At 47.2% G+C, this 26923-nt stretch overlaps 1 protein-coding gene across 3 annotated transcripts; it reads left to right on the top strand.

The window, feature by feature from the left end:
- Nucleotides 1–6683: 6683 nt before the first annotated feature.
- CDC42EP5 (CDC42 effector protein 5) lies at nt 6684–26892 on the top strand. 3 transcript variants are annotated; one of them, XM_039244217.1, is made up of 3 exons: nt 6684–6832; nt 22729–22856; nt 26362–26892. In XM_039244217.1, exon 3 carries the CDS (start codon nt 26362–26364, stop codon nt 26821–26823), a length of 462 nt encoding a protein of 153 aa, XP_039100148.1. In that variant the 5' UTR covers nt 6684–6832; nt 22729–22856; the 3' UTR covers nt 26824–26892. The 3 variants fall into 3 exon arrangements, with proteins under 3 accessions (XP_039100148.1, XP_039100147.1, XP_039100146.1); XM_039244216.1 differs by lacking the exon at nt 6684–6832 and adding an exon at nt 11668–12099; XM_039244215.1 differs by lacking the exon at nt 6684–6832 and adding an exon at nt 21769–22493.
- The last annotated feature ends 31 nt before the right edge of the window (nt 26893–26923 follow it).

The raw sequence follows: 26923 nt of genomic DNA, 5'->3' as shown, positions 1-26923 counted from the left end.
TGCTCAACATCACTTGTCATCAGGGAAATACAAATCAAAGCCACAGTGAGATACCACTTCAGCCCTGTCAGGATGGCCAAAGTCAACAACACAAGGAACAAGTATTGGCAAGGATATGGAGAAATGGGAAAACCCGTGCACTGCTGGTGGGAACACAAACTGGTGCAGCCACTGTGAAGACCAATATGGAGGTTCCTCAAAAAATAAAAATAGAGGGGCGCCTGGGTGGCTTAGTCGGTTAAGCGTCCGACTTTCGCTTAGGTCATGATCTCGCGGTTCGTGGGTTCGAGCCCCGCGTCGGGCTCTGTGCTGACTGCCAGCTCGGAGCCTGGAGCCTGCTTCAGATTCTGTGTCTCCCTCTCTCTCTGACCCTCCCCTGCTCACGCTGTCTCTCTCTCTCCTAAAAATAAAGAAAACATTAAAAAAAAAAATTTAAAAAAAAAAATAAAAAAAAAAAAAAATAAAAATAGAACTGCCATATGATCCAGCAATTCCACTTCTGGATATATGCCCGAAGACAATAAAAACACTAATTTGAAAAGACACAGTCATCCCTATGTTCACTGCAGCGTTATCTACAAAGGCCAAGATAAGGAAGCTGTGATGTGTATGTAGACAGGTACACACAATGGGCTGTTACTCAGCCATACGAAGGACAGAATCTCACCATCTGCAACAACATGGTCAGACCTAGAATGTATTATGTGAAGTAAAATAAGTCAGATAGAGAAAGCCTGATGCCATAAGCTTTCACGTATACACAGAATCTAAAAACAAAACAAAACAAAACAAAAGAAATGAATAAGCAAACAGACCAAAGAGCAGAATCAGATCTATAAATACAGAAAAGAAACTGGTGGTTCCCGGAGGGGAAGGGAAGTGGGGCGGGGGGGGGGGCAGGGGACAAAGGGGTGAAGGGGAGAGGAAGGCACTGGCTTCCAGCTGCGGAATGAGTAAGTTACGGGAATAAAAGGCACAACGTAGAGAATAAGGTCAGTGGTGTTGTGACAGCACCAGGTGGTGACAGAGGGGAGCCACACTTGTGGTGAGCACAGCCTATCATACAGAGAAGCTGCTGAATCACTCTGTTGTGCACCTGATACTAAGGGAAAATTCCGGGTCATCTACACTCAAGAAATAAAGAAAAGATGATTTTCTATTGTCTTTTACCTTTTGAGTGTATCTAGCTCAGCTTCCCAGTAGTTCACCAGTACAAATAGTGCTTCAATTAGTGACCTTGGGATATATCTTTGGGGGGTATTTCCTGGGGCAAAAGCATATTTCGCATATGGTGTTTTGGTAAATAATGACAATTTCTTCTAAATGTGAACGGTCCAATTTTTTTTTACACAAAAAAACCAATCCCTTTATTTTAAGGAAATTGATATTTCCCAAAGGTATAGAATTTTGGGGGTCTGGGTGGTTATCTATTTTGATAAATATTAGAAGGAAACTGGATACTTTCATTGGCTATTTACGATGCAACAGCACTCTTGGTGCATGTTGGCTTTCCACGTGTCCACATTTCAATTTTGCATTCCTACCAATAATATGAGAGCATTTCTGTTTATTCTCAGATTTGCAAAACCAAGTGGGCAAGCTTCTATTTTTTGCCAAATCGAAAACATAACATTTTGGTTTAGTTTAAATTTGCATTTTTTATAGAAGTAAATCTGAACAGATTTTCCTTTTAAGTGCCATTTTATTTTATTTTTATGCAATAGAAGTGTTCATTTCATGGAAAATATTAAAGTTAATTTGGAGAAGAATGGAGCACAAGCATTAGATTATTCCTTTTGCTGTTGTGAAATATTCTGAATATTTTTATTATTTATTATTTTTAAATTATTTTCATTTTTATTTTAGTATTTTTAAAAATTCCACAATTGTTAACATACTGTGTTACATTAGTTTCAGGTGTACAATATAGCGATTCAGTACTTCTATATGTCACCCAGTGCTCATCATAGTAGGGGTCATTTTAATCTTTTTTATTAATTTCCTATTCATATAGTTTGTCATTCATCTATTTTTCTTCAGTAATTAACATCTATATATAATGTTCATATTTATATGCATGTACATATAAATACATGCAGAATCTTTGACACATTATAAATACTTTTGATTTTTTATTTGTTGTGCCATGAAAAACTTTATTTTTAATTTTATAACATTAAAATTTTTTTAATATTTATTTATTTTTAAGAGACCGAGAGAGACAGTGTGATCAGAGGAGGGGCAGAGGAAGGGAGAGAGAGACACGCACACAGAATCCAAAGCAGGCTCCAGGCTCTGAGCTGTTATCACAGAGCGGGACGCGGGGCTTAAATCCACGAACCGTGAGATCATGACCTGAGCCAAAGTCTAACACTTAACTGACTGAGCCACCCAGACGCCCCTTAAAACATTTTTTTATGTTTATTTATTTTTGAAAGAGAGAGAGACAGAGCACAAGCCAGGGAGGGGCAGAGAGAGAGGGAGACACAGAATACGAAGCAGACTCCAGCTCTGAGCCATCAGCACCGGGCCTGACGCGAGGCTCTAAACCACAAACCACATGATCATGACCTGAGCCGAAGTCGGACACTCAATGACATTTAACCAACTGAGCCACCCAGGAGCCACCTATCTTACATTTAAATCTATACTTTATCTGGAGTTTAATCTGTGTACTGTGTGACCTATGGGTCTAATTTCACCCCTTTCTGCCCAAAACCATCTTTGTCCTAGTGATCTGATACAGCATCTTGTTAGTACCTATTACATACTAAATTTCTATATGCTCTGGAGTCTACATCTGAACTTTACATCACTTTGCTTTTTTTCTATTATTGTGTCGATAGCAACTTGTTTTAATCACGTGGTCACTTTGGCTGAGCCAGCCCACTCCTACTTCCATACTTGCACTTCTTTGCTGTTTTCCCTTTGGTTTTCATTTATTTGTGTGGACTTTCGTATCAACTTGCTTCATCTGAGAAGGAGTATTTTGGGGACTCAATTATATTTATAAATTCACTTACAGAGAACTCACATCCTTACAATGCTGAGTCATTCTATGCAGTGACAAAGGCACGTCTCTCTTTTTACACAAGTCAGTGTTTGGTGCCAATCAGAATGTTTGAAAGGTATATATTTGTGTGTGTTTCAAATGCACATACTTAAAACATTCATTCCTTAGGATTTTCTTATCTTGTTGTCATTGATCTTCAAGGTAAAGTTGGGATTTATTTGTATGAAAGTTGTTTGTTCCTAAAACTTAACTTCATAACAGCTAACACATTTGACAGTTTTTACTACTGAGTGACTTTCATCATCGGGTCTCTAGGGCTTTCCAGGTTGCTTCCCCTTTAGCATGCACACTCGCTCACTATCCCGCCCTCCTCACCCACATCCTTGTTGCCCAATTTCCTAAGAAATGTGCACTCAAATTCTCCCTGCTACTCCAAGTCTTCAAAGAACTGGCTCCTCCTGCCTTTCCAACTCCATTTTCCACTTGATATCCCTACCAGAGTAGAACTGCCATAATTCATGTGAGGGCACGGTCTTGCAATGCAAAAATTTTAGTAAAAACAAACAAAAAAATGGCTATAGTCCATTCTAAGTCTTTTAATACCCACCTCCTTGTGTTTCATTCGTAGAATGCAATGAAAAATTTGTGGAGATGCAAGAAGTGTAAATACATGTCTAATCTGGACCATCAGTGATGTTGCAAAACAGGAATCCAAAAGTAAAAAATAGTAAGAAATATGATAGGAATACGTGTGTTCTTTCTCTTTCTTTTTTTTTTAAAGTCATCTCTACACCCAACGTGGTGCTCAAACTCATGACTCGGAGATTGAGAGTCACATGCTCCTCCAACTGCCTGGTGCCCCTCTGGAAGCTTCTTTAAGAGCTGATAGAAGCCAATCACATGCTGAGGCAGGAGGCCCTTTGGGCATGATCCTTTCTTTACCTTGGACTTCCAGAAAAAAATTTTTTTTAATTTATTTCGGAGAGAGAGACAGCATGAGCAGGGGACGGTCAGAGAGGGAGACACAGAATCTGAAACAGGCTCCAGGCTCTGAGCTAGCTGTCAGCACAGAGCCCGATGCGGGGCTCAAACCCACAAACCATGAGATCATGACCTGAGCCGAAGTCGGACACTTAACAACGGAGTTACTCAGGTGCCCCCTCCGCCCCCCTTTTTTTTTTAATTCTTAAATGTTTCTTCTGCATCATAGTTAGCCCCTCCACTCCAGGTCGCTCCTATCTGAGCTCTTGGCTACCCCTGAGCACATGCTGCAGGTGCAGACCAGCAACCAGTGCCCATCTAGTTCTGCCTCGCTCCAACAGCTGCCCTCGATGGCCAGGATGTGGTTTCCACATCAGATGTCTGACGGTGGCGAGCACCGCAAGCCTCCCTCTCCAGGTGAGCATGGGTCCAACGGGGACGGCCTCCAATGATCTGGTGTTGTGGTCTGTTCCAGGCCATCGTTCAGCTCTGTTCCCCCTAAAAGGGATGAAGGGAGTTTCCACTTTCAGAACTGAAACAGAAGATGGAGGGGGAAGAGGAAGTAGAGCTCAAAGCAAAAGTGAAGTAAATTCTATCTTTGCGTTCAGAAGGCTGTGGATATCGAGGGTTTAACTTCTTTCATTTATGGGAGCAAATTCCAGCCTCTTTGGTGAAATGACTGGGTCTTTGAAGACATTCAAAGGGAACAATTGACCAATGAGCTCTGTGCAGTGTGGGGTGACTGTTTATGAACCTCGCAAAGTGGAAATGCCCTGAATACTCATCTTTTGGTGAAGATATGGTCAAGCCAGCTCTGGTTAGAGACCACCTCCAGCCAGTTAAAACCAGAGTTAAGGAGGGGCGCCTGGGGGGCTCAGTTGGTTGGGCATCCCACTTCGGCTCAGGTCATGATCTCATGGCTTGTGAGTTCGAGCCCCGCATCGGGCTCTGTGCTGACAGCTCAGAGCCTGGAGCCTGCATCTGATTCTGTGTCTCCCTCTTTCTCTGCTTCCTCCTGCCTCAAACTCTGTCTCTCTCTGTCTCAAAAATAAATAAACATTAAAAAAAAAAACAGACTTAAGGACATTTAAGCATCTGGGAAGAAACACACCATACTGAAGAAAGAAGTCAGGGAACAGAGAGTGATGTGTATTTATGGCTGATCTTAATTTTGCATTACTCCCATGGAGAGAAAAGACTAGCAGCAAATCCCAGGATTAATAGAGGTTGATCTGAATTGTAGGAGTATCAGGTTTTTATTTCTTCTTCCCACTTTTCTGTAACTCCTGAGTGTTCTGTGATGAGCTAATTGTTTATGTAATAATAAGACACACATGTAGGCATAAAAACAGGAAATTTGTAGAAGGACCAGGAGTCCAGTGAGCAGATACTGCATTAAATCCCCTGAATTTACATTTCAAAGCATCCCTATTTCACTTCCCTTTGCTGATTGCTGACTTCGTATTAGACCTGGTGGACGGCTCTTCAGGCTTTAGGAGCTTCTCCATGGATACGTCATCCCAAGGATGCTCACACATCTCCACATTGGTGTGGGGACTTCAGCTGAAGCAATGTCAACCCCAATCCCTGACAGGGGCAGGGGAGAGACTCAAAGCAATAGGCGCTGGGAGCCCATAAATATATTCCCAAGTGTCTCATTATTTGGACAGAAAACTCTGGATGGTTTCTGTTCTTTCTTAGAGATCCTGGTAAAGTCTGGTCCACATGACCTACTGCAGCAACCTTAGGAAAGAATCCCTAATCCAGGAACCCCTCTCTCCATCCCACTCATTTTGTTTGTTTGCTTATGTTTATTTTTGAGAGAGAGAGTGTGTGTGAGCAGGGGAGGGACAGAGAGAGAGGGAGACACAGAATGGGAAGCAGGCTCCAGGCTCTGAGGTGTCAGCACAGAGCCCGACGTGGGCCTCGAACCCATGAACTGTGAGATCATGACCTGAGCCGAAGTCAGATGCTTAACTGACTGAGCCACCCAGGTGCCCCATTGATTCCAAATAATCAATCAAGGTGTCCTTGATTCCAAATAAACTACCTGCACTCACATCCTTGCCTTAAGCCCTGCTTTCAGAGTCACTACCACTAATTCAAGGACTAGAAAATTCCATGAGGCTTTTTTTTCCCTCAATGACATGATTGGTTCTCTAATTGCTCAAGATTCCTCACCATAAACAGTCCAAGACATCTTCTTACTAATTTATTCACCCATTCACCATTCAGTAAGTCTTACCCCTGTTCATTTCAGAAATATCTAAACATGTCAGCCCATAGCCACCAAGTGAAGAGATAATGTTGAGCAAAGCAGATATATTCTCAGCCCTCATGAAAGGTCTCGTGTCATTGAGAAAGCCCAATTAATAAAACAAGTACACAAATAGGTCTAACATAGGAACTAGGATTAGTCCTGCGGTGGAAAGTTTTGAAGCGATAGGACAACATAAGATAAAGAAATAACCTGTTTTATGGATTTCAGATTGAAGGTGATGAGGGAAAATTATTTAAGTTACAGCTAAATGCCAAGTACGAATTGGTATTATAGAAATTAAGTGAGGTTAAGAGAAAGACGAAAGCTCATCACAAGTGCCCTCCTCAGTACCCATCCCCCACCTGGCCCATCCCCCACCCACCTCCCTCCATCAACTCTGTTCTCTATTGTTAAGAGTCTCTTGTGTCCTGCAAGATGGCAGAACAGCACGGAAGGTTTTCTGCATCTCTCGTCCCTGAAATACAGCCAGACAAACACTAAACCCTCCTGCACACCTCGACACCGGACCTGAGGATCAGCACGACAATCCGCACGACCTGAACCACGGGGCTCGGCAGGTACGCGGGCAGAGAGGGGGCTGCGGGAGAGCAGCGGGGGGGGGGGGGGGGGGGGGGGGGGGGGGGGGGGGGGGGGGGGGGGGGGGGGGGGGGGGGGGGGGGAGGGAGCCGGCTCTGCTTGTGGAGAGAGGAGGGGGGAGAGGACAAAAAGCCCCCCCCCCCCCAAAAGCAGCTGGAGAGAAGAGAGTACGCAAGCGACTGGACTCAAAAGGAGAACGGGGAGGGTTTAAGCTCCGTCAAGACTGTAATCAGGGCGAAGGCAGAGTCCGAACCTCCACAGCCGCGTACCTGGCGCTGTGCCGGCGGGAAAGGCGGGTCCCCAGGGGCCGAGCGCGACGTCCTCGGGGTCCTCGGGCCACCCGGGGAGGGGCCCCTGCTGGGAGGACTCCCCACAGGCAGGGGCCCCCGCGGACCGGGAGCACCACTCCCGCTGGGCCGGAACGAGGCGGGTAGGGGGAGGCCGGCGCCGCGCGCGCTGCGAGCGCCCAGGACCCCGGCAGCCGCGGCCGCGCGACCGGCGAGCTCTTCCCGGGGCGCCCGCCCCCGCGCCGTGTCCCGGGCGTTCCTGGGCCGGGACGACACCCGACGCCGCCCGGCGGGACCCTCCCGTGAGGACGTGCCCGGCCCACCCCGCGGTCCCTCAGAGGCGAGGGCTCGGGAAGCCCCGCCGCGTCTGAGGTAACGCTCAGGAGGGAGGAGCCGCCCGGCAGCCTGACGCCTTGGTCCCGGACGGAGTCAGAGCCGGCGGGGACGGCAGCGGAGACCAAGGACGGGAGGCCGGTGGGGCGCGCACGGAGTTCTCACGCTGGAGACGGCAGCCCGGGGGACGCCGTCGTCACCGCTCCCGCGCATGCGCGCTCACCTCCCGACGCGGCATCGCCCCACCCCAGTCAGCTAAGCAGCGCCATCTAGTGGAGGGCGGCGCCGCGACACTAAGCCCCGCCCACCAGGGCCAGCCTCGCTCTTCAGGAACAAGTCTCCGCCTGCTTAGTTTACAGACTGTAAAGTGACATAGTTTGACTTCTAGGGGGAACGATGTCATTTCAACCGTACTTCAGTCTGTTCGCTGGTCCATCCATTCAATATTCTTTTCTTATTCTTGAAAACAAAGAGAAAAGATGTATTTTTATTTCCCATTTCTATTAAAACTACTTTTCTTAGTTGGTTAAGCGTCCAACTTCAGCTCAGGTCCTGATCTCACAGTTCGTGGGTTTGAGCCCGACACTGGGCTCTGTGCTGACAGCTCAGAGCCTGGAGCTGCTTGGGATTCTGTGTCTTCCTCTCTCTCTGCCCCTCCCCTGCTCTCGCTCTGTCTCTCTGTCTCTCCCCTCTCTCTCAGAAAGAAATACTAAAAAAGGTTTTCAATAAAAAATAAAAATCTTTAAAAAATATTTTTCTTTAATTTTTTCCACTATATGTTTTACTTCTTTGTAAATTTTTCAACTTCTATTATTTACTTCCATCATTTCATTTTATTCTATTTCATTGTATTCATCTTTTCAAATTTTCAAAGTTTCTTTTTTATTTTTCTTTTCTTATCTTTCCCTTTTTTCCTCTAATCTATGAAGTTCTTTTCAACAGCCAGACCAGAACACACTGAGGATCTAGCATCCTTTATTTGATTTTTTTGTGTTGTTTTTAATTTTTTTAAGTCTTTATTTTATTTTATTTCATAGTTTATTGTCAAGTTGGATTCCATATAACACCCAGTGCTCATCCCAACAAGTGCCCTTCTCCATGCCCATCTCCCCCTTCCCTTCTCCCCCACCCCCATCAGCCCTTAGTTTGTTCTCAGTGTTCAAGAGTCTCTCATGGTTTGCCTCCCTCCCTCTCCCCAACTATTTTTTCCCTTTCTCCTCCCTCATGGTCCTCTGTTAAGTCTCTCCTGATCCACTTATAAGTGAAAACATATGATATCTGTCTTTCTCTGCCTGACTTATTTCGCTCAGCATAACACCCTCTAGTTCCATCCATGTTGCTACACATGGCCAGATTTCATTCTTTCTCATTGCCACGTAGTATTCCGTTGTATACATAAACCACATCTTCTTGATCCATTCATCAGTTGATGCACATTTAGACTCTTTCCATGTTTTGGCTATTGTTGAGAGTGCTGCTATGAACATTGGGGTACATGTGCCCCTATGCATCAGGACTCCTGTATTTTAACTTTACTTTTTTACCTTATTAATTCCGTTTTTTCCTTCAAAATGATGAAATGAAGGAATTCACCCCAAAAGAAAGAACAGAAAGAAATGACAGCCAGGGACTTAATCAACACGGATACAAGCAAAATATCTGAACCAGAATTTAGAATCACGATAATAAGAATGCTAGCTGGGGTTGAAAATGGATTAGAATCCCTTTCTGCAGAGATAAAAGCTAGTAAGGATGAAATAAAAAAATGCTATAACGGAACTGCAATCTCAAATAGATGCCACAGTGTCAAGGATGGATGAGGCAGAGCAGAGAATCAACAATAGAGAGGAAAAACTTATGGGGAACAATGAAACAGAGAAAGAGGGAGACTAAGACAAAAGAGCATGATTTAAGAATTAGAGAAATCAGTGACTCATTAAAAAGGAACAACATCAGAATCATAGGGGTCCCAGAAGATGAAGAGAGGAAAAGGGGTAGAAGGGTTATATGAGCAAATCATAGCACAAAACTTTCCTAACCTGGGGAAAGACACAGACATCAAAATCCAGGAAGCACAGAGGAATCCTATTAGATTCAACAAAAACCAACCATCAACAAAGCTCACTCAGTATCATGAGTTCAAGCCCCACATTGGGCTGTACTCGGGGCATGGAGCCCACTTTAAAAAAAAAAAGGTAGAATGAGAGTGAAATCCTTCTACATTTATGTGATTCTATGAAGTAAAAGATATTGGTATTCTGATCACATTTAATTTGACAGAAAACTTCATAATAACATAAAATATAGATGTTTTCTTAAAAATCAGATTAGAATTCATCAAAACAATAACTGTCTTTATACTAAAAATGACTATATGTTATGTGAGTCCTATATCAATAAAAATTGTCCATAGAAAATAAGAACTATCAGAGCGCCTGGGTGTCTCAGTCAGTTAAGCGTCCGACTTCAGTTCAGGTCATGATCTCATGGTTTGTGGGTTCGAGCCCCGCGTCAGGCTCTGTGCTGACAGCTCAGAGCCTGGAGCCTGTTTCAGATCCTGTGTCTCCCTCTCTCTCTGACCCACCCCTGCTCAAGCTGCCTCTCTCTATCTCTCTCTCTCACACACAGAAACAAATAAAACATTAAAAAAAATAAAGTTTGGGACACTGTGAGGTCACTTCCTTGCTGGGAAGTGATTGTCATTTCATCTGTAAGTACAGCCACAGTGTCTGCGTGGGGGTTCAACATGATCTCAGAAAAATATGCGTGAAATGTTCAGATTACTGAAGGCTATTCATAGATATTGGTAGTGATGGATCAACTGAGAGAAAGAGGAAGAGAGAGAGGTCAAGTGATCCCCGCAGGCAGAGCAAGTTACATGAAGAAGTGCACTCCTGCCTCACTACCTCTCTCTCACGGCCTGCACCTGTCCTCATGGGGTGCTCCGTATGATCAGTTTACAGAGGGCAGGAAAGCTCTGACATGTTTAACGATGGTCTTGCACGATACGTATGCAGCACCTGAAAGTGGACACTGCCCCACTGTAGCCCCTCCCTGGGACATCCCTGAAGGGCATAGTGAAGGGAAATTCTCCCAGTGGGCAGACTTTTGAGCAGTGCAAGTGGTTCTCCACTGTGCTTGGAAAGAGAAATGACCAGAAATAAGATTGTGTACCAATTCGTGGCCAATGGTTTGCCTGGATGGTTGGGAACTTGGAAGTAACATGATTGGGTGGTTAGGAAACTGGTGACAAAGAAATCTAGAGAAAAAGCCCAGAGCCCAGGGTGAAAAAAAACCCACAAAAATAATTGTGTCCCGTGTGAATGCTCACAAAACAGTGACCTTGGTGGAGGAGAATTTTGATAATCAAGTGGATGGGATGCCCCATTCTGTGGATACCAGTCAGCCTCTTTCCCCAGCCACCCCTGTCACTGGGTGTGTGAACAAAGCGGCCACAGTGGCAGGAGTGAAGGCTGTGCATGTGCTCAGGAACAGCACTACCACTCAACAAGGCTGACCTGGTTATGGTCACTGCTGAGTGCCCAGTCTGCCAGCAGTAGAGACCAACACTGATAGGGCGTCATTCCCCAGGGTGATCAGTCAGCCACCTGGTGGCAGGGTGATCACACTGAGAGTCTCCCATCGTGGAAGGGACAGCTTTTGTCCCTACTCAGTAGAGCCTTACTCTGTACACAAATTTGCCTTCCAGGTACACAATGCTTCTGCCAAAACTACCATCAGTGGACTTACAGAATGCCTTGATTGCTATCATGCTATCCTTGCATCAGACCAAAGAACTCACTTCACAGCCAAAGAAGTGTGGCAATGGGCTCGTGCTCGAGGACCATAGGAGAAGGGAAGGAAAAATAAGATAAAAACAGAGAGGGAGGCAAACCATAAGAGACTCTTAAGTACAGAGAACAAACTGAGTGTTGATGAGGGTGGGGTGTTGGAGGCAGAGAAAATGGGAGATGGGCATTGAGGAGGGCACTTGTTGGAATGAGCACTGAGTGTTGTATGTATGTGATGAAACACGGGAATCTACTCCCAAAGCCAAGACTACACTGTATACACTGTATGTTAGCTAACTTGACAATAAATTGCAAAAAAAAAAAAAAAAAGACTATTAACTCCAGCAATAATAAAAAGCTGTACAAGAAAAAGAAGAAAGGAATCCTCTGGTCTTACCATGTTCTGCCCCCATCCTGAAGCATTTTGCTTGATAGAATGTGGGAAAGGCCTTTGAAGACTCAGCTACAGCATATGCTAAATGGCAATACCTCACAGGGCTGGGGCATTGTGTTCTAAGAGGCTGCATATCCTCTGAATCAGCATCTAATATATGGCTCTGCTTCTCCAATAGCCAGGATTGGAGACTCCAGCAATCTAGGGACTATTCCTAGTGACACACTAGCTAAAGCTTTCCTTCCTGCCTTATGCTTTCCTTCCTGTGACCTTAACGATTTACTGGCCTAGAGCTCATATTCCAAGTGCTTCCACTAAGAGATGCAACAAGGATTCTGTTGACCTGGAAGTGAAGAGTGCCACTTTGGGCTCCTCCTGCCTCTGAATCCACAGGCACAGAAAGGAATTACTGGTTACTCGATTACTGCTCTGCGGTGACAGAGGTTAGGAAGAGTGTGTCTGGAACAGCAGATCCCTAGGGCCTCTCTTAGAAACCACCTGCCATGTGGGGCGCCTGGGTGGCTTAGTCGGTTAAGCGTCCGACTTTCGCTTAGGTCATGATCTCGCGGTTCGTGGGTTCGGGCCCCGCGTCGGGCTCTGTGCTGACTGCCAGCTCAGAGCCTGGAGACTGTTTCAGAGTCTGTGACTCCCTCTCTCTCTGACCCTCCCCTGCTCCCGCTGTCTCTCTCTCTCTCTCCTAGAAAGAAATAAAACATTAAAAAAAAAAAAGAACCACCTGCCATGTGATTAAGATCAATGAAAAACCACAACAACCCAATCCAGAAAGGAGTACTAAATGGCCCAGATCCTTCAGCAGGGTAGATTTGAATCATCATACCAGGCAAAGAACCACAACCAGCTAAGGTGTTTAATCAGGACAAAGAGAATATAGAATGGGTGATGGGAAAAGGTAGTTATAAAGACCAGCTATGACCACGTGACCAGTTACAGACATGAATGCTATAATTATCATTAGTATTTCCTCCTTTCATTATATTATATACATAATATATATCTTTATATGTATCTTTGTTTTCTTCCCTCTCCTGTCTTCTTATCATCTAACATGAGATGTATTAGTTTATATCATTGTATTTATTTAAGTATTGTCAACTTTACACCATAGTAATGAGTTATGAGATACCAAGGAAAAGCGTGAACATCACCCAAGGACTTTGACCCTATTCTGAGGAAAGGGTTGGTGTGTTTCCAGCTGTATGTAGGGTGGTTGTATCATGTGGGGTGAAAGTATGACCTCATCATCATGTTTATCTGGAGAGTAAATATAGTTTGAGATGCAGATAAGTGGCAAGTTGACAAAGGACTTTGTGTTAATTTTATGTGTCAACTTAGCTGGGGCCATGGTCGAGTGTGTAGTAAAACATTATTCTGGGTGCTTCTGTGAGGGTGTTTTTGGATGCTTTAACATTTATTGGGTAAATGTCCATCAACTGATGAATAGATAAAGCAATGTGGTGTATATATACAATTGAATATTACTCAGCCATCAAAAATAACGAAATCATGCCATTTGCAACAATATGGGTGAAACTAGAGAGCATTATGCTAAATGAAATATGTCAGTGAGAGAGAAGACAAATATTATATGATTTCACTCATATGTGGAATTTCAGAAACAAAATAGAAGAACATAGGGGAAGGGGGAAAACGAGAGAGGGAAGCAAACCATAAGAGACTCTTAACAATAGAGAACAAACTGAGGGTTAGTGAGGGGAAGTGGATGCGTGATGGGGATTAAAGAGGGCACTTGTGATGAGCATTGAGTGTTGTATGGACGTGATGAATCACTGAATTCCACTCCTGAAACCTATTTTTCCATATATGTTGTCTAACTAGAATTTAAATAAAAATTTGAAATAAAAAAATTTACTTGATGGACTTTGAATAAGGCAGGCTGTTCTCCGTAATGTAAGTGGTAGAACAAAAACTGATCTCCTCTGAGCAAGAAGGAATTTTGCCAGTGGACAGCCTTTGGACATGAACTTGAGCATCACCTCTCCTGAGTCTCCATCCTGCCAGCTCACCCTTTACATTGTGAACTTACTAGCCTCCATAATGGCATGAGCCAATTCCTAATGATAAATCTGTTTATATATATATATATATATATATATATATATATATATATATATATATATACACACACATCTTATTTGGTTCTGTTTCTGGGACAATCCCTGACTGATAGAATTGGAACAGGGCTTCCTTCTGAGATGATGAAAACACCCTGGAACTAATTAGAGGTGATGGCTGTCCAAGACTGTGAATGTACCAAATGCCATAGAATTGTACACTTTAAAATGGTTAATGGCTGATGCTCAGCATCTCTCCTCATCAGGGAAATACAAATTAAAACCACCCTGAGATACCACCTCACACCAGCCAGAGTGGCTAAAATGAGCAAATCAGAGGACTCTAGATGCTGGCGAGGATGTGGAGAAACGGGCACCCTCCTACACTGTTGGTGGGAATGTAAACTGGTGCAGCCCCTCTGGAAAACAGTGTGGAGGTTCCTCAAAAAATTAACAATAGAACTCCCCTATGACCCAGCAATAGCATCGCTAGGAATTTACCCAAGGGATATAGGAGTGCTGAGGCATAGGAGCACATGTACCCCAATGTTCATAGCAGCACTCTCAACAATAGCTAAAACATGGAAAGAGCCTAAGTGCCCATCAACAGACGAATGGATCAAGAAAATGTGGTTTATCTATACTATGGAATACTACATGGCAATGAGAAAGAATGAAATCTGGCCATGTGTAGCAACATGGATGGACCTTGAGGGTGTTATGCTGAGTGAAATAAGTCAGGCAGAGAAGGACAAATATAATATGTTCGCACGTATAGGAGGATTAGGAGGAACTTAATGGAGGACCGTGGGGGAGAAGAAGGGGGGAAATAGTGGGGGAAAGGGAGAGAGGCAAGCCATGAGAGACTCTTGAATGCTGAGAACAAACTGAGGACTGATGGATGTGGGGGGGAGGGGGGAGACAGGCATGGAGGAGGGCACTTGTGGGGATGAGCACTGGGTGTTATATGGAAACCAACTTGACAATAAACTATTTGTAAAAAAAATAATAATAAAAAATAACTTCCATTGAGATTCTAAAATGAATATTATTAAACTATATTAATAAATAGAAAAAAATGGTTAATGGCCAATTTTATGCCATATGAACTTTGCTGCAATAGGCAGAAAAAGCGATGATGTCATTAATGTTTGCTTGTAAATCAAACAGCCTTGACACTTTATGAGTGCATGTACTCAGACTGTACACGTATCCAGAAATGACAACATTATGACCAAAGTCCAGAGCACTTTCATTATTGGTGTCTCTCTGCCTGCCCCAGTGTAGAGTAGAAATCAGATGACAGCATTCTGTGGTCAATCTGATCCACGTCTACATGTTGAGCTTCCTTGTGTCCTGCAAAATTCTGCCTCCTTCTTAGGTTGTCCCCAACATCCTGGACCTGTGTATAAACACCCTCCCTATTTCACCCATCAGGACCCAAACCCCAGTGGGTGGGTTCTGTGGTTGCTATCCATGGTGCTGATCGGTACTTGTCTGTATTTCAGCACCAAGGCCAGAGTCTGTGGGGGCAGTGGGGGCAAAGTTGCCATATTCTGATATCTAGGTTGGCAAGTTTGCCTTAGTGAGCCCCCATTTTTGGTCTTCCTATATAGTCTCCACGCAGGGGTCAAATAAATATTCTGTCAAAACTTGAGGGTAAGTTGGAAAAATATAGAGGGATGTCAGTATTTGACATTAACTCAGGCCCCCTTCACAATCTGTGCATCCTGAACGGAAACAGAATTCAGAAGCTCAGAATGTTAGCCGGTACTAATGTTAGCTCAAACTCAGAAGATCTCTTACCAGACCAAGTTCAGGGTACCAGCTTTTGAGTATGGTTGAAGGATAACAGACTTGGGGGTACAGCAAACTGGTTTCAAAGCGTAGAGCTGCCTCTTGCTAGCTCTGTGTCCTTGAGAATATCACTTCACCTCTCTGAGGCTCATTCTGCTTTTCTGTAAGATGGTTGCCTGCTTCTCAAGAATGTTTGGAAGATTGATGGTCAGAGATTGTTATACTCTGCCTTTCACGGGAGGCAAGAAGTTCAACTAAGTAGGCAGCATCTGGAGCCAGGTAGCCTGGGATTTGAGTGTAGGTCTGTTTCATTAACTACATGACTTAGGCAGGGTCACCCCTCATGCGTCTGTGTTGTCATCTCTAGAATGAGGATAAAGCTAGGACCTATTTCAGAGGGTTTTGGTAGGAAACTAAACAGTTTTATGTGTGGTGTGTGGAGTAAAGTGCCTGACATAGAGTTTGCACTCATGCAGGAATGGGAACTGTTATTACTATTATTGCCATCATCACCATCACCCTAGTCATTATGTGCCTAGACACAGCCTGCAAAACTGCCTGCATTCAGGAATGATGGATGCTCTTTGGTAGATTACTGTTAGAATCACAGACAGCTAGTACAGATGAAGACACTGAGGCCAAGAGCTGAAAGTGACTAGCCAGGGGCCACACAGGCAAGAGTAGGTGGAGATGAGGCCCAAAGCCAAGCCTGTATGATGTCAGTGAACGGGCTTTTACCACAATCCCACCTGCCCACATTTAGCATCAAGGCAGTAAGGATCTTAGGAATCCCCTCTACCACCCCAAAAGGAAGACCGAGGCTCAGAGTATTTGGCCCGGAGTTTGGCCCTTCCCTCCTGCCTCAGATGTTCCACTGGTACCAGAAGAGTTGCTCTTGCGGTGGGCTCCCAGGAACTTTTCCTGGTGGGGCTCGGCGNGGGGGGGGGGGGGGGGGGGGGGGGGGGGGGGGGCAGTTCAGAGGAGGAAGGAATTGTACATGGTCCTAGCTTCATGGGAGATACAGGCACTGGGAGATGGTTCCGTGGGGAAGGGGTGGGGGGTACTGAGACTCATGACAGGGCACTCCAGACAGAGAACAGGGCTGTTCTGGAAGCGGGCAGACTGGTTGCAGGCCACTCCTGGTGCCATGGCTTCTCCTGGGGCTCCCTCTGCTGGCATGATTCTCATTCCCTCTCTTCTGCCTCCCTCTCTGTCTCCGTCTTCTGGAGCCTCTTCTCCCTGATGTAGATTTCTCTCTTTCTCTTTGTGTTTCTGTCTCTCTGTCTCTGTCTCTCTGTCTCTCTCTCTCTCCTCTCTGAACCTCTCTCCTCTCCCTCTGAACCTAGATGGGGTGTTTCAAAGTCCTTTTGGGTGCTGGGAATCCTTCCTGGTGGCAAAACCTGACCCTGGGTCACCCCGCGCCTCAAGCTCCCCTGTGCACATCCCTGAGATGCTGGAGAAACCCCCATAGCTTGTACATTGGTTGCTGCACCCTCATGGCCTCGGACTCTCCTGGCCTCTGTCTCCTCATCTGCCGCTCAGAGCCTGGAGCCTGCTTTCAGATTCTGTCTTCCTCTCTCTGCCCCTCCCCCGCTCATTCTCTGTCTCTCAAAAATAAATAAATGTTTAAAAAATTCTTATAAATGTTTTCTTTGAGCACTATCTCGATCAGCAGTATTCACAAGGGGGGATACTCCCCTACAGGGGACATTTGGAAACACTGATAGCTGTCCAAACCCGGGGGCGGGGGGCGGGGAGGGAGGGAGGCAGGGGTGCTACTGGCATCCAGTGGGTGGGGGCAGGGATGGGGTTGAACATCCCACGTACACAGGCCAGCCCACCTGTGACAAAGAATGATCTGGCTCCAAATGGCATATGACAAAGAAAAGAAAAAAAAGACAAAGAAATGGCATAGGAAAACGCTGGTTTATGTGTTTGCAATAACCCAGACCATCTGGGAGGCGTAAGCCCAAATTAATTTCTGGGGATACACATGATGGAGACTGGATTGGAGAAGGTTATTGAAACTTTATTAGTCAAGGTTTCTTTCTCTCTTTACAAATAGGATGTGTTCATGTATTGTTCATGTAACTAAAAGTTACATTAAAAGAAAATAGTAGCAAATGTATCCAAACCAACCAAAGAAACAATACTCTTTTTCTGACCCCCTATCTGACTCTTATCTTTCCCCTGTTCCTGACACTGCCAGACTCCTGGGTCTGCCCCTCCTCTCTACCTCCTCCCCCACCCAGAGCAATCTGGCTTCCGTTGCCAGCCCCCTAGCAGCTCACCCAGGCCGCTATCAGGTCTCTGGGTTGTTACTGAATCCAATGAATCTTCTTATCACATTGGCTTGCTTTTGAGACTGCAGAGAGAGACTGTGTGACCTCCCTGAGCTTCTGGAGCCCGTCTCTCTCCCCTTCTTTCTCTGGCTGCTGCCAGGACCTTGTCCAAGCAAGTTCCATTCCTTCTTGCTAGCCCTCCAACGTCACCCTTCTTGGATGATTTGTCCCAAGCCTCTGCTCTTCCTGCACTTCACTCCAGAACTGGCTATACAATGGAGGGGAGGGTGCATTACAAAGAAAAAGTGGGGCCCCTTGTTCAAAATTATTAATAATTTCAAGATGGTCACAGGAGATTATTAAACCAAGTGCAGAGCACTTCTGAGCACAGGGGCCCAAAGGATGTGCAGGTCAGTTGCCCACAAACTTGCCTTGCTTCCTGCTCTCTTGGGTACAATCCCCAGCCTGTCTCGCTCTCACCTCTGTTCTCCACCTTGATGGTGGCCCCATCATCCCCCAAGACCTGTTCTCTGAGGGTTGTTGGGGGAGACGGAATGTGTCTCTCAAGATGTCCAGGCATGAATGCCCGAAACTCATGAATATATTGATTACATAGTAAAGGGACTTTGCAGATACGATTAAAGTATCTCAACAGACCTTAAAATAGATTATCCTGGTGTGATGGTGAATCTTCTGTGTCCACTTAGCCAGTCTACAGTGCCTGATTATTCAAACACTAACCCAGGTGTTGCTATGGAAGCGTTTTGTAGATGTGGTTAAATGTCTACAATCACTTTAAGTAAAGGAGAGAGCATGGGTAGGTGTCATCCAGTCAGTTGAGAAAAATGAAGGTTTCTCTGAGGAAGAAGAAATTCTGCTCCAAGACTGCAGCATCTTGTCCTGCCTAACGGTTTCTAGTCAGTTCTCTGAATTTGTGTCCTGCCAGCTCCTACGAGGACAAAACCCAATTCCTTGCAACAAATTATATATATATATGCACATACGCACATATAGCAACAAATTACCTGTGTATTGCAACAAATCATATATATATATATATATATATATATATATATATTATTAGGGACATGTATTCCCCAGTAATCAGTAGAAATTAATATTTTATGTATGTATTGAGTATATAGATATCTTAATTACATATCTTCTTTGGTTGGTTTGGATACATTTGCTACTAGTTTGTTTTCAATGTAATTTTTAGTAACACAACAACACATAAACACACACTGTTTGTAAAGAGAGAAATAAGCCTTGACTAATAAGGTTTAGGTGACCTTCTCCAATCCAATCTCCATCTCACGTATCCCCATATATCTTCATACATGTGTGTGCATGTACATACTGCATGTTCTGACTTCCCTGGAGAACCCTGACTGATACACCTGTGTTATCCAGGTGGGCCCCATCTAATCACATGATCCCTTAAAAGCAGAGAACTTTCTGTGGGTAGAGGCAGGAGAGAGATGGAGCAGAATGGGGAATCTGAGAGGTTTGAAGCCTAAAAGGGATTCAACTCACCGCCTCCAGAGGGAAGCTGTATGGAAAGCACGAAAAGGATGCAGACAGCTTCCAGGAGCAGACCAGGCCTCGGCTGACAGCTAGTGAACACCAGGGACCTCAGTCCTATGGCCACAAGGAACTGAATTCAGCCAACACCTTGAATGAGCTTGGAAGAGGATTGCCATACTGACATCTTGGTTTCAGCCCTGAGAGGCCTAAGGACCCACCCGGACTCTGACCTACAGAAGCTGTGGAATAAGAAAAAATGTAGGTGGTTGTCAACCAGCTTATGAAGATTCCTTACACCGTCAATGGGGAACCAATACTCATCCTTGGCTTCTCTCTCCTGCAAATCCCATCCCTGTTGGTTCTCAAGTCCAAGTGGACATGCCTGAATCCCTGGTGGTTGTAGTTAGCTCCACCCTTGTGGCCCTGGCTCCAACTCAGGTCCCTCTCCAGGGTCCCTGCACCCAGCCTCACAGCCTCCTGGCCATGGCTGGGAGGAGGGCAAGCCCTCCCCCCAAATTAAGGAAACATCAAAGACTTAGTAACCAAGATTGACAACATTGTAACACAACAAATGAATAAGTGCAACAAAAAGGATCGAGAACACATCCATGATGAACAAAATATCAAAACCTTAAATGAAGATGGGATCAGAGTGACTGATTTTGTTCCTCTTTTCCCAGGGCCCAAAAAAGCTTCCCACCACACTGATCCTGTCTTTATTTGAAGTTTTGATTTTTTTGTTCATTATGGATTTTTTTGGCATCCATTTTTTAAAATGTTTTATTTATTTCTAGGAGAGAGAGAGAGAGAGACAGCGTGAGCAGGGGAGGGTCAGAGAGAGAGGGAGTCACAGACTGAAACAGGCTCCAGGCTCTGAGCTGGCAGTCAGCACAGAGCCCGACGCGGGGCCCGAACCCACGAACCGCGAGATCATGACCTAAGTGAAAGTCGGACGCTTAACCGACTAAGCCACCCAGGCGCCCCTGGCATCCATTTTTAAAACATGGCATTAAAGTATTATTTATCTTTTTTTTTTTTTTAAATGTTTTATTTATTTCTAGGAGAGAGAGAGAGAGCGTTAGCAGTGGAGGGTCAGAGAGAGAGGGAGTCACAGACTGAAACAGGCTCCAGGCTCTGAGCTGGCAGTCAGCACAGAGCCCGACGCGGGGCCCGAACCCACGAACCGCGAGATCATGACCTAAGTGAAAGTCGGACGCTTAACCGACTAAGCCACCCAGGCGCCCCAAAGTATTATTTATCTTAAACAAAATGTGGTCTATCCATGCCATGGAATATTATTCAGCCATAAAATGAGTTAAACACTGACACATGCTGCAGTGTGGATGAACCTTGAGGACACCATGCTCAGTGAGAGAAGGCGGACACAGAAGACCACATAGCATAGGATTCTGTGTATCTGAAACATCTGGAACAAGCATATCCAGAGAGACAGAAAGCAGCCTGGTAGATGCAGGAGCTGCAGGTGGGAGATGGGGGGACTGGCTTCGGGATAAGGGGCTTCCTTCAGGGGGTGACAGTTTGGAGCTGGACAGATGTGATGGCTGTGCAACATTGGGAATGTACCAAACACCACTTTTAAATAGTTCATTTTATGTTATGTGAATTTAACATCAATTACAATATTTGATAAAAGTCTATATTTAAGTATATTATTTACTTTGGTTACTGAGTTTTGTGTACCCCATCCCCCAATCCACCCTAAATTTTGCTCTGGATTTGAAATGCAGCATTCCTCATTGTGAATCCCAGAGAGAACTTTTTTCTTTTATTTATTTATTTATTTATTTATTTATTTATTTATTTATTTATTTATTTTAGCAGGGCAAAGGGATGGGGAGCCTTAGGGACTGTAATTTTATTTTATTTATTTACTTTTCAGTTTATTTCTTTTGAGAGAGAGAGAGCATAAGCAGGGGGAAGGACAGAGAGAGAGGGAGAGAGAATCCTGAGCAGGCTCTGCGCTGTCAGCACAGAGCCTGATGCGGGGTTTGAACTCACAAACTGAGATCATGACCTGAGCCAAAGAGGAATGCTTAACCGACTGAGCCACCCAGGTGCTCCCCCACCCCTGGAACTTTCTAATACCTGGATTCCATCCTGCTATCCTGTCTGGGGTACCCCTTCAGTACCCCAGTCTCTGGGACAGAAATCTAAGCTCCCAGTGGCTTTGGAGCTGATCTCTGCACTTTAGACAGTTCTTTGTGCCTGGAGTCTTCCTCTGATCACCTGGCCTCCCAGCCTGCTCTGAGTGTCCTTCCTCTCCTCCTCAGCTCTACAACCCACCCCTTCTGGGGGGGGGGGTGTTGTTCAAGCTGCACTTCCTTGTTACCTGCGAGACCGACTCTCTTCTCTCGCCCCAGCTCACAACTGAGAGCCTCTTCCCCGGGCCTCCCTCTCCACACCTCTCCTCCCGCCAGCCTCCTCTCTGGGGACCTCACTCTCCCGGAAAGCCCTCCCTCAAGCCTTCTGGGAGGGATCTTCCCAACGTTCAAATCTTAGACTCTTTGTCACCGAAAGGTGCAAACGCTCAGAGTCACGGAATGACCTTTCTATGAGCAGCTTCAGGAGGGAAATTCGCCCAGGAAAACTCTCCAAAGCAGGGTCAGACCGACTCCTGGGGTCTCAGGGACCTTGTCTGTTCCATTCTCCCATATTCTCTCTCCCTCTCCCTCCCTCTCTCCTGTCCTCCCTACACACACACACACACACACACACACACACACACACACTCCTCCAACAGCTGCAATCTGGAAGAAATTACTCTTCTAAACAGCCAGACTTCCCCAGTTTCAGGAAATTCCAAGCTGGGCAGGGGGAGGGGCCGGGCTGGGGGGCGCGCCCTGTCCCCCCCCCTTCTGCGTGTCCTCTGTGCGCACCCGGTCCCTGCCCAGGCCCGCCCCCACGCTCAGCCCGGAGGCCTCTGCTTTTCCACCACCGCTTTCTAGTCCTTTAAATCCTAGAGGCAAACTTTTGGGGGATAAGGAAGGCTGGGAGGGGCCTGCGCCTTAACCCTCTCTGCCCCAGAGGGACTGGGCTGGACTGGGCAGTGACTTCGCGGCCCGTTCGGGCTCCTACCATGGCCCCCGAGAGGGGCTGACACTTCGGTCCCCGGTGCAGGTAAAGAAGGGACCCGAGGCCAGGGCCTGCCAGGGGTGGGGACCCGGACTCCTGGGTCTGAAGGAGGGAGGGTCGGAGGCAGGGGAGGGGGTTTGGGAGCTCGGAGTCGTGGGTCTGAGGAGTAAGAGAGGTAGGAGGCAGGGCCCCTGGAGCCTGAGAGAAGAGGGGTCCTGAGGAGGAGGACGCCTGGGTCCTGGACGCCCCTCCGGGTGCCACAGGACACTTCCTCTGCCAGGTGAGATCCGCCTGGAGGCAGAAGGAAGAAGGTGCGGGCTTGGGACCCGGAGGCCGAGGAGACCAAGGAGAAGGGGGTCCCCGTCGCAGCCCGAGAACGCGTCCGCCCCACTCAGCGACAGCCACGAGGTAAGGGCAGCGGGGCGCCGGGGTCCCGGGGTCCCGGGTCAGGTTCGGGGGGACGCGGAACCAGACGGGCGAAAGGACGGCGGGCGTTGGAGTCCGGGCGGCAGCCACGTGGCCCGAGGAAGCGCGGCGAGCCCACGGGGCGGGGGTCTCCCACTCGGGGCCCGGCCCCGCCTCGGCCTCACCCGCCCGGCCGCCTCTCCCCCGGAGCTGAGAACCGGTCGGGCCGGGTCTGGAGCGGACGGTTGTTTCCGTCTTGGCGGGGCTGGGGCCGGAGGGGACGGAGGTGCACCAGCTGTGCCCCCCTCTCCTGCAGCTGGAGCTGCGGGCCAGCAGGAGAGCAGGGAGGCGGGGGAGGGCGGCCCGGGGGCCCCGGGGTCCCACCCTTGCGCTCGCACTCGGCCAAACAACGGCTGCTCTGTAGGAGCCTTGGCGGGCTGCCGGAGTTTTTCCGAGCGTGATCTCATTGCATCAAGCACTCAGCCCTGCTGGAGGGAGGCTATAGCCTTCTGTTTAAGACGACACTGAGGCTGGGGTGACTTGCCCGGGGCCCTCCGAGCTAGTAAGAGGAGGCCACACTCAGAACACCGTTTCTAATTCATTGCTCTCAGTCTGGAGTGGAAACAAAGCAAAGCTAACAGAGATGGTCAAGAGTGTAGGAAATCTCTGGCCTTTATAGCATCTCCGAACGTTGGTTTTCCCATGGGGATGCACATCCACCCACCCCATCCAAGGGGGGCTGTGAGCAATGTGACAGTCATCTTTAGACTCTCAAGTTTAGACTCTGCCTGGTGTCCAAACCTGGCCCCCAACACTTGTTGCTCTGTGACTCTGGGCAAGTTACTCCCTATCTCTGTGCCTCGACCACCACATCTGTTAAATAAGGGTCTCTCCCCTCACTGGGTTTGTTCTGTGGATTGAATGAGTTTGTTTATTTGAGTAAGGCATTTAGGTCCCCACGTGGCCCAGAATAAAGGTTTAGGAATACAATATCAGCATCATGAATATACTTTTCAGTACCCCCAGCAGAAAGGCTAACTCCCATTTTTCAGTGGAGTAAACTGAGATTTAAGGTTGAAGAAGGTAGTTCAGGGTCCCACAGAAAGGAAATGCAGGTGTGTTTGGCCAGACACTGGAAAATGGTGGTAAGGTGGCCTGGGAGGGCCATAGAAGGATGGCATGAGGGACAAGCTAGGGTGTGGGCCCCAGGGAGAGCCAGTAGCTGAGAGCTGTCCAGGGAGGGTCAGTTCCCAAGAGGCAGCAGGCACTGGAAGTGGTAAGTCTGGGCTCCAGAGTCCCAGACAGCTGGCTTTGTGACCTTGGGCAAGTCACTTTCCCTCTCTGAGTATGTCCTTCTCTGGGCCTTGCAAGAATGATCTAAGGTGGCTACTGAGCATTTATTGAATTTTTGCTTTGGCTATATTTTGGGTCATGTGTCCAGACTTTATTGGCAGCATGTCACCAATTCTTGCAAAGAGACTATGACGTGTTATAGGAACACCCTGTGTTCCTAAGTTCCTTTTTGAGAGGAGGAAATGAGATCAGAAAGGTTAAGTAACCTGCCCAAGGCCACACCACATAGCCAGACTGAAACCTGGGCAGTTGGCTGAGCTGTGTTGTTTTGTTTGTTTGTTTACAGAGAGAGAGAGAGAGAGAGAGAGAGAGAGAGCAAGGATGAGTGGAAGAGGGGCAGAGAGAGAGGGAGACTGAATCTGAAACAGGCTTCAGGCTCCAAGCTCCATGCTGTCAGCTCACAGCCCATCGCAGGGCTTGAACTCACAAGCCATGAGATCATAACCTGAGCCCAAGTCAGATGCTTAACCGACAGAGCCACCCAGGCGCCTCTGGTGCTCTTTTCACCTACAGCTCACGGCACAGTAATGATGGGCACCCGCTAGCACTGGGAGCAGAATTTTTAAAAGTTTACACTGCGGACTGAGATTCATTAATTAGCAGAGGTCAGAAATGAAAATAAATAGATTAGGATTGAAAACATCTGAGCACCTTAGAATGTTGTAAGTCTTGTTTCATCAAATGTTTGTTTCCTTTATTGGGAGGTGGTGGGGAGGAGAGGCAATTGCATGGCAGGTATTCATCCAGGCTGAGGTCAGAATGAGTTTGAGAAACAGTACAGAGGGGATAAAATCAAGACTGGTTTTTCCAGGGAAATAAACATAAAGCGTGTGTGTGTGTGTGTGTGTTGGGATGGGGTAAAGGATAATCCTCAGAACACACCCAGCTACAATTATTTTAAGTCCTTTCAGCTTTAATTTTTCTCTGCATGATCACTGTTGTTTCCCAGTGTGCTAGTTACTAAAAGAATAGCGCTGACTATTTTGCCTTCTTCATAGGGTTTTAGCAAGTCTAAATTGTGTTCTATACTTATTTGGGGACACATCACCCCTTCCCACAACTGGCACCACCAATTATCTGGCACTATTACAGGTATAGTTTCCTTTAATCAAATTTTTTCTACGTGCCCTGCAAGGAAGGTCATGTTATTTTATCCATTTTACAGAGAGGAAACATGGAGAAATCAAATAATGTATCCCAATCATACAGCTGGCAAAGGGTGGTGCTTCGATTCAAATAGATTTTCTTTTTATGATGATGATGATAACAGTGACTGTTAAAACAAAAGTACAAGGTCATCAGAGCCCCTCCCGAAAGTTCCATAAAAACAGCCGGGTTCCAGGATGTGGGCGAAGTTGGCAGGCAGCTCTACTTACCACAGAGCCCAGGGCAGCCATGAGGCAATAACACACCTATTTTTGTAGTACACAAGTTGCCGGCTTCAAATTTATGCCGTTCTGGCTCATTTTTAGAGAAATCTGCAGAAAGTAAGACATGATATTGTCTCTTTCAAAATCAAATAACTCAAGTTATAAAATGCTGTGCAAGTGTACAGGTTCCCAGCGCCCCCCCCCCCCCCCCCAAAAAAAAACCCCCACAACACTGAATTTGAGTTTCTAGGCAGGCCTGCTTCGGGGCCTGCGTGTGTCCTAGGCAAAGGTCTCGTGGATATATACTAATTTATATTTTATAGCTGTGTTGGTGTAAAGGCAAATCTTTCCCACGCATTTTAAAACAGACTAGAGCATTTTAACATTTTCTTGGGCCTCTCCAAGTGTGGTGGGCCCCAGGCACTGGGCCCACTGCCCCCCATGGACCCAGCCTGCCTGTCTTCAGGGAAGGCGCCTGGGAGTCTCCGGCAGAAGCTGGAGTGTCTCCGTCAAGTTCAGGAAACACGCGAAGAGCTGGCGAAGCGCTGGTGCCTGGCCTATGATTAGGGAGACTCGAATATTAGTAATTAGCGGAATCAGCATGTGGTGGTGGTCGCGGGCCGACCTCTTCTGGGGTCTGCGACCTCGGGCCTCCGGGAGCCGCAGTTTCCCCGTCTGTGAAGTTGAAGTAATCCCTCCTTTGAGGCGCCTGCTGCCTAAGGCCCAGGGCGGCCTCGCTCGCACCCACCCGGCGGGGGCAGCGCTGACCCGGCCCTACCCTGCAGATGCCGGTGCTGAAGCAGCTGGGCCCCGCGCAGCCCAAGAAGCGGCCGGAGCGCGGCACCCTCTCCATCTCCGCGCCGCTCGGCGACTTCCGGCACACGCTGCACGTGGGGCGCGGCGGCGACGCCTTCGGGGACACCTCGTTCCTGAGCCGTCACGGCGGCGGGCCGCCCCCCGAGCCCCGGGCGCCGCCCGCGGGGGCCCCGCGCTCCGCGCCGCCGCCCGCGGTGCCGCAGCCCCCGCCGCCCGCCCTCCGCGCGCCCGCGCCCGCGGACCCGCTGCTCTCCTTCCACCTGGATTTGGGCCCCTCCATGCTGGACGCGGTGCTGGGCGTCATGGACGCGGAGCGCCCGGGGGCCGCTGCCGCCAAGCCCGACTTGGACCCCAGCTCCGGGGCGCAGCACCCCAGGGCCCGCTGCCACCCCAACGCAGACCTCGAGCTGGACGACGTCATCGGCCTGTAGGCACCCCTGTTCCCGATGCTTTTACCGTCCGGCACCCCACTTCTTTATACATAAATGGCTAAGGTCTCCGTTCTGTCTGTTTACTTGGCACGTAGGAAGG

Source organism: Hyaena hyaena, unplaced genomic scaffold (genome assembly GCF_003009895.1).
Source record: "Hyaena hyaena isolate Hyena2069 unplaced genomic scaffold, ASM300989v1 scaffold_235, whole genome shotgun sequence".
Classification (NCBI taxonomy): Eukaryota; Metazoa; Chordata; class Mammalia; order Carnivora; family Hyaenidae; genus Hyaena; species Hyaena hyaena.
This window is presented reverse-complemented; position numbering and strand designations above follow the sequence as displayed.